Source organism: Budorcas taxicolor, chromosome 2 (assembly GCF_023091745.1).
Source record: "Budorcas taxicolor isolate Tak-1 chromosome 2, Takin1.1, whole genome shotgun sequence".
NCBI lineage: Eukaryota > Metazoa > Chordata > Mammalia > Artiodactyla > Bovidae > Budorcas > Budorcas taxicolor.
This window is the reverse complement of record NC_068911.1, coordinates 58889723-58907524: the sequence shown is the minus strand read 5'-3', so window position 1 is coordinate 58907524 and position 17802 is coordinate 58889723. Positions and strand designations below refer to the sequence as shown.

The following is a 17802-nucleotide window of genomic DNA, read 5'->3' as shown; positions in this document are numbered from 1 at the left end:
CTTTTATATTTGGCCATCAGAAGTATTGCTATCTGTTATGCCCAAGTCGCGAAATCTCCCAATGACCACCAGGGAGCCGATATCCGATGCAAAAGCAAGAGAGTTTTTATTACCAAGCTCGAGCTGGGGTTCCCACCGATACCGACGCAGCAGCTATAGGCAGGAGCCCCGAGCTCTGGGTTTCATTGCTTATATAGGGTATTTTGGCGCGAAAAATTTGAAAACGGGAGTTTCTGGTTTGGGAGACGTCTAATTGGTTACCTTCTGTGGAAGGGTTAGGTGTTGGGTTCTGATTGGTTCCCATTTCCCGGGCTGGCCACGGGTTCTGATTGGTCCCAGGGGGTGAGGTTAAGGGATTTCCAAAAAGCTCTTTTCTGGGAAGTTTTACAAAATGGAGTCTTCTTTAACAAAATGGAGTAGCTTAGGTCCTTCACTATCGTAAGTCTAAACACAATTGTCCTTTTTCTCCTTCTGGTTTTCTTGTTTCTGTCTAGGGGTTTGTTAAGTGTCTTATATCAGTGTCATCTGTTTTTTAATCCTTGATCATTCTCTCTTCCATTCTCTCCCTCTTCTACTTTCGGGACTCCAATTACCCTTATTTTACACATTTTTGACTGTATCTCAATTGTCAGTTATTTTCTGTTCTGTTTTTTCCATTCTTTTTTTTTTTTCCTTTGTGTACTTTAGTTTGGATAACTCTACTGAGCTGTCTCCTGTTTCATTAACATATTTGTATCTTCTGCTAGATTCAACATGCCCATTTTAAATTGAGATCTTATCTGTTGAAATTTTGAAGCTGCTTCTTTTCATGGATTCTATTTCTATGTTAAGATTGTTTATCTTTAAATCTATTTTGTCCCCTTATATTTTCATTGAATGTATTAATGATAGTCTTAGATTATGAACTTCAATATGTGAATCACCTATGAGTTGGCTTCTACATTTTCATATTCTTAGTTATTATTCTCTTTTTTTATTTGGTAATTTTTATTGAATACTGGACATTTGTATTTAAGAAACTTTAGAGACTCCAAGATGCTAAAAAATATTTTTGAAGTTGCCCTAGAAGTGTCATAAGAAATATTTCTGACAAAGTTACTGATTCTTTCCAGCAGCATATAGAAAAAAGAGGGCTGCCTCTCTTAGAGTCAGGATTGGGCTCAGTGGAAAAGTAGGTTTGTTCTGCTTATAGGTAAACAAGGAAAATCGACAGAGGCTACAGTCAATATACAGTACTGCAAAATCCATGAGGAAAGGTTATTTGTGCCTTAACACTGTGAGGTTCATGATGCCAACAGCTGGTCCTCCTTCCGGATTGCTGGTGGGCAATTTGGGATCTCAGTGTAATTTTTTTATTACCTTTTTAAACCTTTGGGAGAGATTTATCTCAGAAGGCAACTGTTTCTTTCTGTGTCTCGCTTCCCTCTCAGCCACTAGACTGAGTCATGGAAATTGTATAAGCATTAGAAAATGATTCATTCATTCTGTTCCACGTTATTGAAATTTTAATGTGCATATTATAAGAAAACATATCTAAATTGCACCTACTTCTCTTGCAGAAATAGATGACAAGAGGGTGACCAACACACAAGCAGAAGTAAGTTTTCTTCTATTTTGTGTTAAATATATGTCCAATCCAATCAGCTAAAAACACAACCAGCTCAATTTGATTGTGATACAAAATATGATATCAATACAACTGTGTTGTATAAACTATTTAATTTGCTTTTCCTGACTGAATAAACAGTAAAATGGTGTCATTAAATTGTGACCTCTACCTTTGATTCTCCACCTATGAAATCCTAACCCCTGGGAAAAACCTCTAAAATAAACTACTGATTTGAGAGTCAAGATATGGTATTGATAACTGCAGTTCAGTGACTGGTGGTGTGTGACCATCACAGGCTGGGGCAGCCAGCGTTGGAATCCTGGTGGAGGATTGCACCAGGAGGTGGAGGACAGACGCCTCTTAAAGGTTCTCTGATGTGTGGAACCGAGGGCAGAACCTGAGGCCAGAGGCTCCACACACACATGCAGGAGTTCAGGCTGAAAATGTGAACCAGGGGAGGCTAGGGTGGCTGCTAACAAAGGATATACAAAATACAAGAAAACGAGCAAATGTGTGTCCATAAATGGAATAAGTATTGAATAGGATTCGTGCAGACTTCATAATTAATGGCCACATGAGTAGGCATACAGCAATGTAGAAAGAACAAAATACCAGAACGTGTCTCTCAGAACATTTCTAAAACTTTATTGAAATTGTAAACATGAAATGGTTTGAAAACTAAATTCCTACAATAAAATAGTTTTTATTACTTGGTAAACTTTACTAAACAAACCAACTTTTATGCAGAATTAATTTTCTACTTCATCTTTGAATATGTGTATATGGGAATAATATATAATAAAACTGGAAGTGAATGCTTCTTAAAATCGACCAGATGTAACAGAATGCATAGAGGCACAGCAGAAGTCTCAGACATCCACACATTTATACTAATGTAGAGCTGCCCTGCTTGCATCTGCGCATAACAGACATATTCAAACACTCTATTCTGGGGAAATTTGCTCGTACCATTTGCTTTGGTTGATATGGATTCAGTAACTATTTGGTTGAATTTTTTTAGTTTTTAATAGATTGTTTTTGCATCCTTTAAATACCAACATCTTGATGACTCCTTTGAGGGCAAGTAAGCTTTAGTATGTGTGAGTCAAGATGCCTGAAGCTCTATTTACTGTGAAACAGTTTCTCATATTTTTCAGCCTCTGTACACTATGTTCTTTCTAATATGGATGGAAAGCCTAGAACAATCCTCAGAAAGTATCTTGCAATTATTTATAGTCGAAATTTTCGAAGCAAAAATAAATGCTCCAGACATGAAAACTCCAGCCTTCGCCACACTGAAATATAGTAGATACACTGTTAAAAAGGAGTTTTTGATATAATCTGATTGAGGTATAAAGACCACATATATATAATTTATTATAATGAATAATGGTTTATACATATATCCTATGTATATATATATATACCTATATCTATCTATATGTTTATCTCCATCTAAACTTTAAAACTTTGGCCCTTAAAAGTGTTCCAATTTGTATCATTTTTAGTGCAAAAAATTCTTCCCCAATAAATTAATTCTGATCCAAAGTGCTTAAGTTAGAGTGTTAACTATAAGTTTTGTTATGAAAGATCTTTTGAACATATGAAGGAAAAGTACCTCAACACTGTAATTTCCAGTAAATGGAATTATTAGATTGAACATCTCAATTCCATAGGGTTATAGATTGGTATTACTTAACAAAGACTCTCATTAACCTTCCAGAACCATTAACAATTCTACAAACAGATATAATTATACCTTAGTCATAGTTTTGGAGTGTATTTTGTCCTGGCATTTATGTTTTTCTTTAAAATGCGAAGGATTAGTAGTAGTTTCTTTTCTCTACTTAAAATAAACTGTTAGTAGGTGTTTATTTCTCTCAAAGGGCTAATGACATTGTACTTTTTATCCAAATATAAGACTTTTCCTTTTTTTCTTTATCCAGGCACAGAATGCAACCCCTAAGCAAAGGAAGCAGAGTGTGTATGCACCACCCACCATGAAAGGTACTGTTCAGGTACTGTTTCGGGTTCTTGCGAGTGCTAAGCTCACGGCTGACGGGCATTCTGCTCTCAGGCACCTTATACCTGCTTCAAAGCTACATCTAGTCTCACCTCCGCAATCGGTAATGTGACTTTCAGTAAGGTAATGTTATTTGAAATCTAGTTTAACCAAGAGTCAAACAGTTGAAGAAGGAATAACTAGATATGTCTCAAAATCTTAGTCTGGACATTCCGATTTTCCAGAATAATGACAAAAGTTTCCTTTTACCCTTTCTCACATGTTTTCCTTGCAGAGATTTTTCTAGAACCCCTAATTACTCTTGCCGATGTTCGCAGATACTTATCTTTTTTTTTTTTCTTAGGCTTAGCAAAGTAGTTCTTGAATTTTGGACAGATACAATGTAAAGTGTTGCTTCATTGTTCTGTGTCAGAAGCAGCTCTAAGAAACCCAATCAAACAGCTATTAGCTGTACATATAACAGCTGCTGAAATAACAACTAAGAAGGCTAGCTCAGGCTCCAGCATCCTCCCAGAGTTTCTACCCCTCTTCCAAATTAGAACTGCTAAAAGAACATCTAAGTGTATCCGAATTTTGACCGACATCAATTTCAGGGAAGGCTTCTTTCATTTCTCACACAAGAGTATCCCTGACATGAGGGAGAGTGTGTCCCATCCAGCAGCTCATGTTCCAGCCTGGCTCTTGGGCTGCTGGCCCAGAGGCTCATCATGCAGTCGTCCAGCTTTGTTTCAACTGCAAGAGAGGCCAGCTGAGCAGCTTACTCTGGAGTCTAGAGAGATGTCTAAATCGGGAGTGAAATTTTCCACTCTGTATTCTCTCTAGATTTGGGGCCTTTACAGAGAGGTGGGATATAAATGGACACATTAATAGCTACTTTCCATAAACTTTCTTCCTGTGCAGCTATAAAATATCATGCTTGCTTGTTCATGAGACTACAGTAAATAATGTAATCAGCGTTGTAGTTCATTTCAGGGTAATTATTGAGGCTATCAGGCTTCCTTCTCTCAAGACCAGTATAATCATCTTTGAAGATACTTTGCCTATTGTAAGCCATCTTGTACTTTTTTAAAACACGACAGTTTTGGCATGAATGGGCCCCGACGAAAGATATATGTTCACTCATTTAATGATTTCCTCTGTTCTATTTTGGGTTAGTTTAACTAAATAAAGACTGTTCTCATGTCCTTAGAGAATAATAGCATTATTTTTAAAGGAAAATCTTAAAATCAAATCCCAAGGCTCATAGTTTTCATTATATTTAGCTCTCTAATATCATAAGAATGTGGGACCCTAACATTTAAGGAAATTAATCATATTGTACATATTTTACACATATGATAATCATTGTTTTTCATGAGTTAAAGACTTGAGAAAACACAGAAATTCCTTCATAAGGCTATTGGGGTATAAGCCACTTAGGTCCTCATGTATTATCTGTAAATACTTAGGAGAGTCTCCTGCTTCTGATAAAAGAGAAATCAGTCCACATGTCTCTTTAGAGACAGAAATGAATATTTCAGGACAGAATTAAGCAATAGTAACATGGTGCATTGTGGGCACATTAAGAAACTTCAACCATAAGAAAGATGAGTTAGTAAAGGAAATGTTACTGAAATGCAAAATCAATAATACAGTTGCTCTGAAATGTATAATTCTTCAAATTGCAGTGGAATATGCAATTATTGAGTGTAAAAATATTTGCTGGGAGAGCAAAGTAGTACCAGGAGTGATTAATAGTTCTGAAAAAAATCACTCTGACCAAATGGCCAACTATGGTCTCATAAATGACCCCGTGAGTAGCTAGTTAGTAAAACAAAACAAACTAGCCAGATTCCTTCCTTCTCTCTTATTAGGTTCTGAGGAGTTACTGGACACAGAGGCCAAAGTGACAGGAGAGAGATGCTACATCTACCAAACGTCATTGCAATTAATGCCCAGATAGACTCATCTCCCAGCTCCCATATTCATTTATTTTCCCCCCTTTCAATTACTATGGTATTTATGGCCCCACCAGATTCCTGGAAATAGAGACATGTCCAGGTTACCTCTTATGATGAAAGTTCTCTATGAAAGTTCAGAGGTGGGCAGAGGGTAAAAAATAGAGCAGAGAAAACCATTTTAAACAGGTACACTGTCAGGAATGATAGGCTAATGACCTCCAAATTTATATCTGTACGCCTAACGTATCTCCTGAACCTCAGACTTTCTGCTGCTGCTGCTGCTAAGTCGCTTCAGTCGTGTCCGACTCTGTGCGACCCCATAGACGGCAGCCCACCAGGCTCCCCCATCCCTGGCATTCTCTAGGCAAGAATACTGGAGTGGGTTGCCATTTCCTTCTCCAGTGCATGAAAGTGAAAAGTCAAAGTGAAGTAGCTCAGTCGTATCTGACTCCTAGCCACCCCATGGACTGCAGCCTACCAGGCTCCTCCGTCCATGGGATTTTCCAGGCAAGAGTACTGGAGTGGGGTGCCATGGCCTTCTCCATCAGACTTTCTAACAGCTATCAATTTTTTTTCACTGGAATGAATGACGCTTATTGAAACTTCTCAAATTTAACACATCCAAAAACAAACTCATTGGTTCTTTTTTGGGTTTTCCTCATCTTAATACATCTTATGCAGCCATCGAAAACAAAAATCTTTGCATAATCCTTGACTACTCCCCATTACCAAACCAGCATCTACTCATGTTAATGCTGATTTCAAGATGCACCCCTACTCTATTTTCTAAATCTTCCATTGCTACTGCCTTGTGTGAGCACCATTCTTTCTTGCCTTGGCTGCTGAGGTAGCCTACCTACTATTCTCCTGCTTCTGCTCCTGACCCTCTACGATTTAACCTCTACACACAACCAGAGTAATTCCTCTAACTCACAAGTGTGATCATGCAATCCCCTTGAGCAAATCCTCAAAAACTTCCTGTCGCATTCAGAATACAATGAAAAATCCAATCATGGCTTACACCTCCCTGAATGAGCTGCACTGGTCTTTCTCCTTGATCTTATCTCCTTTCATACTGCCCCTGTTCACATTAGGGTTCAATGTCATAGACTTTTTCATTGTTTATGAACATCTCAAGCACACTTTCATATCAGAGCATTTGTGCTTTCCACATTTTTTGCTTGAGAAACTTTTTACCCAGCGGCCTCACAGATGGCTCAGCTACTGTTCCCTCCTCAGAAAGGTCTTTCTTTCTTGGTAACTGCCCCTCCTACCACTGCTATCTACATCCTTACAGGGCTACCTCAATTTTTTCCATGGCCCTAAGCATTAGGTACCAATAATGAGGTATCCATGACAACAGTCTTGTTCATTTGATATCCCCAGCATCTAGTACAGTTCCTGGCACAAAACAGCTGCTCAATAAAAACTTGTTGAATAACCATAATGAATTGGGGAATTCAGCCACATTGTCATCTGTTCAGAAGAGGATGTCCCTTAAACCTTGCTCTACTCATTGTCATACTTGTGATTCTGCTTCTGCTTCTCTGTGCTTCTCACTCTCTGGTTGAGCCCCTTCATCCATATGTTTTTGTTTTTCTATTTTTGCTTTTCCCCACTTCCCTTCCCTCTGGTCAAAGAGAAAATCTGATTTGGAAAATTAGTTGCCATCAAGAATGATGCATCAATTTTCCTGGATTCTTAACAAAGGTTATCTCATGGACCACTGGAACGATTAAGTGATTGCCTCTGACTAAAACCTGATTCTTCCAAAAATTAGCTTGCGGCCGAGATGGCAGCATCATATGAAACAAACCTGGCAATGTAAATAGAAGAATCTGAACATGGTTTTCTTCCTTTAGAGACATTTCATGATTAGATCGGAATATTGACTCTAAGAAAATAATAGCAGATTTAGCTCTTGGTCTTGCCACCTTTCTAGTCACAACATTATAGTCATTCTAAGTTGTCAAGCTTAAACAGTAACTAGTACAATTATCTAATGTTGTATAAAATATCACTTCCATTTTTTCCATTGCATCTAACCTCAGAGTATTAGATTGGCTATGTTCTTTTGAAGGTTCTATTAACAATATGTTAGGCTTGGGTTATAGCCAGACAACCAAAAGTTCCAGGTGATTTTGCTGTAGCAAATCTAAAAACTGACCAGACTCCAGATATCCAGTCACCTATGTAACGTGTCTTTCTTATGTCACAGGAAGAAATCTCATGGAGATCAAATATCATGAGATCAAAATTAGCTTGTTAAAAACTGCGTTTTGATCTCCACAGCAAATCAATTTGTCCGTCAACATTGCCCTTCTCGGCAGGTGCTTATTCCTGAGTTCTGGGAGTCGCTAGTGACTCTCCCTCCCCTTCACTCTTCATTAGTGGAGCGCCATGTCTCGTGAGGCGCACCCCGCTAGTATCTCTCCCACCTTCCCCTCCTCTCTTTTGTCTCCAATGCCACAATAACAATTCAAATCACATTCATGTCTTGTATATAAAAGGTTACTCTCCATACAAGTCTCTCATCTCTACTTCCCATTTGTTTTCTACACTGTAACCAAAGTAAAAGATGCTTGCTTCTTAGAAGAAATGACAAACCCAGACAGTTTATTAAAAAGCAGAGATATTACTTTGCCAACAAAAGTCTGTATAGTCAAAGCTATGGTTTTTCCAGGAGTCATGTATGATGTGAGAGCTGGATAATAAAAAAGATTGAGTGCCGAAGAATTGATGCCTTCGAACTGTGGTGCTGGAGAAGACTCTTGAGAATCCCTTGGACTGCAAGGAGATCCAGTCAGTTAATCCTAAAGGAAATCAACCCTGAATATTCACTGGAAGGAATGATGCTGAAGCTTAAGCTCCTGGCCGCCTGATGCAAAAAGCCAACTCATTGGAAAAGATGCTGATGCTGGGAAAGACCAAAGGCAGAAGAAGGGGATGACAGAGAATGAGCTGGTGGGATGGCATCACTGACTCAATGGACATGGATTTGAGCAAATTCTGGGAGATGATGAAGAATAGGGAAGCCTGGCATGCTGCAGTCTATGGGGTCGCAAAGAGTAGGACATGACTGAGCGACTGAGCAATGACAACACCAACCAAAGTGAACTTTTAAACATGAGTGTGATTATGCCACTCCCTCGGTTAGAACTTTTCAATAGCTCCTCACTGCCCTTAGATAAAATTCTTATTCCAGAGCAAAGTTTGCAAAGCTTACTTCCCAATCTGCCTCTCCTTTCCTTATCCACTAGGTTCTAGACATATTGGCATTCAGTCAGCTTCTACATGCACCAAACTCTTCCCTGAAAAAGTTTATATAGGTTCTTCGCTTCATATAAAATATTCTCCTTTGCCTCCTTCTTGTCTTCATTCTTTATTTGGTTAGTTCCTACTTATCTGTCCTTAAAGGTCAGCTCTTAAAAAGAGCTTTCCCTAACCATCATTCTAAATTATCTCTAGCTATAAACTCTCTATAAGAATCTGCTTGCAATGCAGGAGACCCTGGTTCAATCCCTGGATCAAGAAGATCCCCTGGAGAAGGAAATGGCTACCCACTCCAGTATCCTTGCCTGGAGAATTCTGTGGACATAGGAGCCTAGTGGGCTACAGTCTATGAGGGTGCAAAGAGTCAGACATGACTGAGTAACTAAAACTCTTCCTTTTCCATAAACTCTCTATTGGTAGTTATACATTCTCTATAGTTCTTTATTGCAAGTAATCACAATGTTCATTTATTTATCAAGTGTCTGTCTCTCCAACTAGACCAGAAGTGATCTATACGGCAGCAGTGATGGTGTCTATTTTGTGCATTACCTTATCTGTAGGGCTTAACACGACACTTGAGATATAGCAGTGCATATACATATACTTTTAAATATATATTTTATGTATGCAATACTACTGTTGGTGAATGAATCATTTCCTTAGGACATTTACATTCTGTCTGGTCTATTAGACTGATCTTTTCTCTACTGAAATTTATATTCATGGATTTTGGCTCTATATCTTATTGCTATTTGTGATAAGTTTAAAAAGGACAACTATCTGAATATTTCAAGACTTCTATCAGGTCCTGCCTTGCTTAATTTCTCTCTTTCCAGGTTAAAACATTTCAATGTCAATTATGCCTGTTCCTTCACATTCACTCTTGATGTCCTAATAAGCTTTGGCTTATACCATTCTAGAAGGACATCATTTAAATCAACTTATTCTTAAGGTGTGATCATGACTCAGACAGTAAGGAAACTGCCTGCAATGCAGGAGACCTGGTTTCCATCCCTGGAGAAGGGAATGGCTACCCACTCCAGTATTCTTGCCTGGAGACTCCCATGGACAGAGGAGCCTGGTGGGCTATAGTCCATAGGGTAGCAGAGTCAGACATGAATAAGCAACTAACACTTTCACTTTCTGAGCAGAGAGGAGACTTCAATTATGCCTATCACCTCCTCCATCCCAGGTAATTTAATTCCATTACTGCAACCCAAAATGGTATTAGCTTTTTCTGGCAGCCATATACATTGGTGATAAACAGTGAATTTATCATAAATTCAAAACTTCAAAGCCTTTTTTTCAGGTACTGCTTTAAAGCCATATTATTTATAATGTATTCCTCATTTTAGATCTTTTCTTAGCCAGAAAGCAAGACACTGCTATCATACCAACTGAATACTTTTTCTCAGAATCAGCTGTCACGGGAACATGACATAATTCATATCATGATTCCATCACCTATTCTGCTCTATTTTCTATTATCTCAATTATTTTTTCACCCTCAGATTATATAAATTTTATTTCTGGTATTTTTATCTACATCTGTAATAGACATATCAAACAGAACAGGGCAAAGATAAGTCTGTAGCACACTTCTCTCTCTCTAGTTGACACTGATCCCCCTGAAGGCCGCCATTCCACAAGTTATCAAATAGACTTCTTATGTCAAGATTACATCCCTTAAAACCAGAGGATATTATGAACACTCATTAGATTGATATATTTCAGATATGGTGTGTTGACCATATCTGAAATATGTAAGTCATAAATGTAAGTCATAAATTTGTAATGTATATTATGCATAAAATGACAAGCTTAAGTTTGCATAGGAAACAGACTTACTTTTCCATTACCCTGTGTAATATAGTTCTTTATAATTATGTGAGTAGAAAGATCTGAAGATTATCAGAAAAATGATAGCTGACTACTGAATACCCATATGACTTCTCTGGTGTTTACATCGTGGTCAGCCCTGTAATTTACAGAACAGTCAATTAAATTATTTTTGGATAGCTTGAATCATGTTTTCAGAAAAGCAAAGTAGGTTTGAAACTTGAGGCAGGAAATGGCTGACACATTTCCACCCCCATTGTGTGTGTGTGTGTGTGTGTGTATTTTACTGGAAGGCAGAAGCCTTCAACTGAGACAGCAAAGCAAGCACCATTGATTTAAAAGGAAATATGAACATGAAACAAAAGCAACTGACTGAAAAACTGCTTTGTATAGTATCATGATCAGTTCAGTCACTCAGTCATGTCTGACTCTTTGAGACCCCATGGACTGCAGCATGCCAGGCCTCCCTATCCATCACCAACTCTTGGAGTTAACTCAAACTCATCTCCATTCAGTTGGTGATACCATCCAACCATCTCATCCTCTGTCGTCCCTTTCTCCTCCTGCCCTCAATCTTTCCCAGCATCAGGGTCTTTTCCAATGAGTCAGCTCTTGGCATCAGGCGGCCAAAGTATTGGAGTTTCAGCTTCAGCATCAGTCATTCCAATGAACACTCAGGACTGATCTCCTTTAGGATGGGCTGGTTGGATCTGCTTGCAGTCCAAGGAACTCTCAAGAGTCTTCTCCAACACCACAGTTCAAAAGCATCAATTCTTCGGTGCTCAGCCTTCTTTATAGTCCAACTCTCACATTCATAAACATGACTACTGGGAAAACCATAGCCTTGACTAGATGGGCCTTTGTTGGCGATGTCCCTGATTTTTAATATGCTGTCTAGGTTGGTCAGGTTGGTCTACATTGTCTAGGTTCATAAAGAGTATGAAAAGACCATTAGTAGCATGAGATTGGTGCAAATGTAATTGCAGTTTTGCATTTTTGAAATTTGCCTTTTGATACTGAACACATTCTTAAATAAATGTGGTTATGTTATACATAATTTTAATGTATATTTCTTAATTATGTTTTTTGCTAGTGACTTGTATTACTTGCTGTTTATTTTATATTTATTTTCAACTATGGAAATGATGTTAGACAAAAAACAAATTTGAAAGATTTTCTTATTTGAGTTCAAAATTGGTTGTAAAGCACCAGAGACAACTCACAACATCAATAACATATTTGGCCCAGAAACTGCTAACAAGTGTACAGTGGTGGTTCAAGAAGTTTTCCAAAGGAGACGAGAGCCTTGAAGATGAGTGTAGTGGCCGGCGATTCAGAAGGTGACAACGATCAATTCAGAGCAGTCATCAAAGCTAATCCTCTTAAAAACTGTATGAGAAATTGCTGAACAACAGAATGTCAATCATTCTATGGTCATTCTGCATTTGAAGCAAATTGGAAATGTGAAAAACTTTGTAAGTGTGTGCCTCATGAGCTGACCGCAAACTGAAAAATTTGTCATTTTGAAGTGTCTTCTCTTATTCTATGCAACAACAAGCCATTTCTCAACCGGATTGTGACGTGCAGTGAAAAGTGAATTTTATACAACAACTAGCAAAAACCACCTTCAGTGGCTGGACCGAGAAAAAGCTCCAAAGCACTTCCCAAAGACACACTTGCACCAAAAATAGGTCATGGTAACTGTTTGGTGGTCTGCTGCAAGTCTGATCTACTACAACTTTCTGAATCTCAGTGAAACCATTACATCTGACAAGTATGCTCAGTAAATTGATGAGATGCACTAAAAACTGCAATGCCTGAAACTGGCATTGGTCAACAGAAAGGGCCCACTTCTTTCCCATGACAACCCCTGACCACAAGTCACACAACCACAGCTTCAAAAGTTGAATGAATTGGGCTATGAAGTTTTGCTTCATACTCACCTGACCTCTCACCTACCTACTATCACTTCTTCAAGCATCTTGACAACTTTTTGCAGGGAAAGCACTTCCACACCAGCAGGAGGAAGAAAATGCTTTTGAATAATTTGTCAAATCCCAAAGCATGGATTTTTGTGCTACAGGACTAATCAAACTTATTTCTTGTTGGCAAAAATGTGTTGAGTGTAATGATTCATATTTTGATTAATATGGATGTGTTATGAGCCTAGTTATAAAAATTTAAAATCACGATCCAAAATTGCAATTACTTTTGCACCAACCTAACACATTACATGAGAAATGCTGGGCTGGAAGAAGCACAAGCTGGAATCGAGATTGCCAGGAGAAATATCAATAACCTCAGATATGCAGATGACACCACCCTTATGGCAGAAAGTGAAGAGGAACTAAAAAGCCTCTTGATGAAAGTGAAAGAGGAGAGTGAAAAAGTTGGCTTAAAGCTCAACATTCAGAAAACGAAGATCATGGCATCTGGCCCCATCACTTCATCGGAAATAGATGGGGAAACAGTGGAAACAGTGTCAGACTTTATTTTTGGGGGGCTCCAAAATCACTGCAGATGGTGACTACAGCCATGGAATTAGAAGATGCTTACTCCTTGGAAGAAAAGTTATGACCAACGTAGATAGCATATTCAAAAGCAGAGACATTACTTGGCCAACAAATGTCTGTCTAGTCAAGGCTATGGTTTTTCCTGTGGTCATGTATGGATGTGAGAGTTGGGACTGTGAAGAAAGCTGAGCACCAAAGAATTGATGCTTTTGAACTGTGGTGTTTGAGAAGACTCTTGAGAGTCCCTTGGACTGCAAGCAGATCCAACCAGTCCATTCTAAAGGAGAGCAGCCCTGGGTGTTCTTTGGAGGGACTGATGCTAAAGCTGAAGCTCCAGTACTTTGGCCACCTCATGTGACGACTTGACTCACTGGAAAAGACTCTGATGCTAGGAGGGATTGGGGGCAGGAGGAGAAGGGGACGACAGAGGATGAGATGGCTGGATGACATCACTGACTCAATGGATGTGGGTTTGAGTGAACTCCGGGAGTTGGTGATGGACAGGGAGGCCTGGCGTGCTGCGATTCACGGGGTCGCAAAGAGTCAGACACGACTGAGCAACTGAACTGAACTGAACACATTACCATTTTTAACACATAAGTAAGATTTTTCATGAACTTCTGAAAACATCTTCTTCTTCTCATTTTTCATAATTTCTTTAAGGGAAAAGTTTATCTACTTCAGTGTCCAGAGATTATTCTTCTAATATGTCCCGTAGATCTTCTCTGAATGCTTATGGCATTGGACTCCTACATTTTTTTTTTTTCTCCAAGGATGGCTGTGATCTTGATACTTTATCTCAATTTGATCACTGTCTTTCATAATAGAGCAACAGATGCAGATAAGGAATAGCCCATGGAAGGAAATAGATCAAACTGGCCAAAGAAAAAGGCTAACACAGTTTCGGAGGATGACAGTGACAGTGATTTTGGAGGATGTTATGTACAGTGGCAAAGATGTGCCATGTAATATTCAGTTCAGTTCTAGTTCAGTTGCTCAGTCATGTCTGATACTCTGCAACCCCATGGACTGTAGCACACCACACTTCCCTGTCCATCACCAATTCCCAGAGCTTACTCAGATTCATGTCCATAGAGTCAGTGATGCCATCCAACCATCTCATCCTCTGTCATTCCCTTCTCTCCCTGCCTTCAATCTTTCCCAGAATCAGGGTCTTTTCAAATGAGTCAGTTCTTCCCATCAGATGGCCAAAGTATTACAGTTTCAGCTTCAGCATCAGTCCTTCCAATGAATATTCAGGACTGATTCCCTCTAGGATTGGCTGGTTGGATCTCCTTGAAGTCTAAGGGGCTCTCAAGAGTCTTCTCCAACACCACAATGCAAAAGCATCAATTCTTTGCCACTCAGCTTTCTTTATAGTCCAACTCTCACATCCATACATGACTATTGGAAAATCCATAGCTTTGACTAGATGGACCTTTGCTGGCAAAGTAATGTCTCTGCTTTTTAATATGCTGTCTAGGTTGGTCATAGCTTTTCTTCCAAGGAAGAAGTGTCTTTTAATTTCATGGCTGCAGTCACCATCTGCAGGGATTTTGGAGCCAAGAAAATAAAGTCTGTCACTCATTGTTTCCCCATCTATTTGCCATGAAGTGATGGGACCGGAGGCCATGATCTTAGTTTTCTGAATGTTGAGTTTAGAGACAACTTTTTCACTCTCCTCTTTCACTTTCATCAAGAGGCTCTTTAGTTCTTTGCTTTCTACGACAAGGGTGTTGTTATCTGCATATCTGAAGTTACTGATATTTCTCCTGGCATTCTTGTTCCCAGCTTGGGCTTCATCCATTTAGCATTTTGTATTATGTACTCAGCATTTAAGTTAAATAAGCAGGGTGACAATATACAGACTTGATGTACTCCTTTCCCAATTTGGAACCAGTCTGTTGTTCCATGTCTGGTTCTAACTGTTGCTTCTTGACCTGCATACAGATTTCTCAGGAGGCAGGTGAGGTCATCCGGTATTCCTATCTCTTGAAGAATTTTCCACAGTTTGTTGTGATCCACACCGACAAAGGCTTTGGAGTAGTCAATAAAGCAGAAGTAGACTTTTGAGGAGAACTCATTTTTTCTATGATCCAACAGAGGTTGGCAATTTAATCTCTGGTCCCTCTGCCTTTTCTAAATCTAGCTTGAACATCTGGGAAGTTTACAGTTCACATACTGTTGAAGCCTTGAAGAATTCTGAGCATTATTTTGCTAGCATGTGAGATGAGTTTAATTGTTTGGTAGTTTGAGCATTCTTTGGCATTGCCTTTCTTTAGGATTGGAATGAAAACAGACCTTTTCCATCCCTGTGGCCACTGCTGAGTTTTCCAAGTTTGCTGGTATATTGAGTGCAGCACTTTCACAGCATCATCTTTGAGAATTTGAAGTAGCTCAATTGGAATTCTATCACCTCCACTAGCTTTTTTCATAGTGATTCTTCCTAAGGCCCACTTGACTTTGCATTCCAGGATGTCTGGGTCTAGGTGAGTGATCATACCATTGTGGTTATCTGGGTCATTAAGATCTTTTTTGGATAGTTCGTCTGTGTGTATTCTTGCCACCTCTTCTTAATATCTTCTGCTTCTGTTAAGTCCATACCATTTCTGTCCTTTATTGTGCCCATCTTTGCATAAAATTTTCCGTTGGTATCTCTAATTTTCTTGCAAAAAATCTCTAGTCTTTCCCATTCTGTTGTTTTCCTCTATTTCTTTGCATTGTTCACTGGGGAAGGCTTTCTTATTTCTCCTTGCTATTCTTTGGAACTCTGCATTCAAATGGGTATATCTTTCCTTTTCTCCTTTGCCTTTAGCTCCTCTTCTCAGCTGTCTGTAAGGCCTCCTCAGACAACCATTTTGCCTTTCTGCATTTCTTTCTCTTGGGGATGGTCTTGATCCCCACCTCCTGTACAATGTCACAAACCTCTGTCCATAGTTCTTCAGGCACTCTATCAGATCTAGTCCCTTGAATTTATTTGTCATTTCCACTGTATAACTGTAAGGGATTTGATTTAGGTCATACCTGAATGGTCTAGTGGGTTTCCTTATTTTCTTCAATTTAAGTCTGAATTTTGCAATAAGGAGTTCAAGATTGGAGCCACAGTCAGCTCCTTGTCTTTTTTTTGCTGACTGCATAGAGCCATGTAATATTAAGTGCCAATTAACCTTCAAATTGGGGCTTCCTTGGTGGCTCAGTGGTAAAGGATCTGCCTGTCAATGCAAAAGATGCAAGTTTGATCCCTTGGTCAGGAAGATCCCCTGGAGAAGATGGCAACCCACTCCAGTATTCTTGCTTGGGAAATCCCATGGTTAGGAGACCTAGGGGGCTACAGTTCCTGGGGTCACAAAAGTGTTGGTCATGACATAGTGACTAAAAAACAGCAGTGTTAAGATATATTTTAAGTAATTATTTGAATCTTGAATTTAGAGTCAGGTGCACCCCTCCTTGTTTCCCGATTCTGCAGAATGGCAGAATGAAACCCAGTAGTGAGACCAAGGAGGGACGAAAGGTCTTGGAGATGAATAAAACATTGCCAGAGCTGTGCGCTCTTCCCAGTAGGAACTGAAGAGTCAGGGTTAGAGGTGCCTGATCCTAGTAAGCATGTAGACAATCAAACCTTGCAACATTCACTCCACTTTTACTTGTACCAATCTCAGGTAGACTTGTGGAGCTGGTCTTAGACCTTTTACTTACTTTGTAACAAAATTCTTTGCTTCCTTTCACCAGCCTCCTGCTCTCAGACACCACATTCTTCTTTTTCCCAGCTTAACAGCCCTCTCAGGGGCACTCAGAGAAGGCGATGGCACCCCACTCCAGTACTCTTGCCTAGAAAAACTCATGGATAGAGGAGCCTGGTAGGCTGCAGTCCATGGGGTCGTGAAGAGTCGGACACGACTGAGCGACTTCACTTTCACTTTTCACTTTCATGCATTGGAGAAGGAAATGGCAACCCACTCCAGTGTTCTTGCCTGGAGAATCCCAGGGACGGGGGAGCCTGGTGGGCTGCCGTCTATGGCATCGCACCGAGTTGGACACGACTGAAGTGAGTTAGCAGCAGTAACAGCAGCAGCAGAGGCACTAATGTTTAAATTAAATAAATACTATATTTCAAAAAAGCATAAGAACAAAGTGATGGTTAATGGTCAATTTGGAGTGCTAAACAAGATCATACAATAAACACTTCTGGTCAGATGGATGACCAGAAAATCATATAAATGCAGCCTTTAATTTGGCAATGTAGGTAGGCTAACAATGATTATATAGAATTATGATCAGTTTGCTCTTCCTGAATTGGAATCCTCTTATAACTGTGCTGAAAAACAAAAATTCTCAAGAGGAATAGACCAGCCATAATATCTTATTTTCATCACCCCCTGCATGTTGGAAATTCAGGGAGAGAAGATAACAAGATCTTTTAGCTTCTCATCAGAGTATCTTCACCACATTGCATTCCTTTTTTAAAACATTTCTTTTCCTCTGTGGTTGTTCTCCAGGTATTCATCACATTTGCCTTTCTAAATCTTGGCTTTTTTGTCCACGCTGGCTCAGTTTATTTACTGCATAGGGTGGGGTTTATGTATGCAACTCAAGAAACATTTTAAC

At 39.3% G+C, this 17802-nt stretch overlaps 1 protein-coding gene across 1 annotated transcript in view; it reads left to right on the top strand.

Moving 5' to 3' along the window:
* Positions 1–17802, top strand: part of PPP1R1C (protein phosphatase 1 regulatory inhibitor subunit 1C) — a 121573-nt gene that overhangs the window by 47417 nt on the left and 56354 nt on the right. Inside the window, exons 3-4 of the mRNA XM_052635968.1 lie at positions 1560–1597; positions 3556–3616. Coding sequence (XP_052491928.1) covers positions 1560–1597; positions 3556–3616 — 99 coding nt within the window. The remainder of the gene's footprint in view (positions 1–1559; positions 1598–3555; positions 3617–17802) is intronic.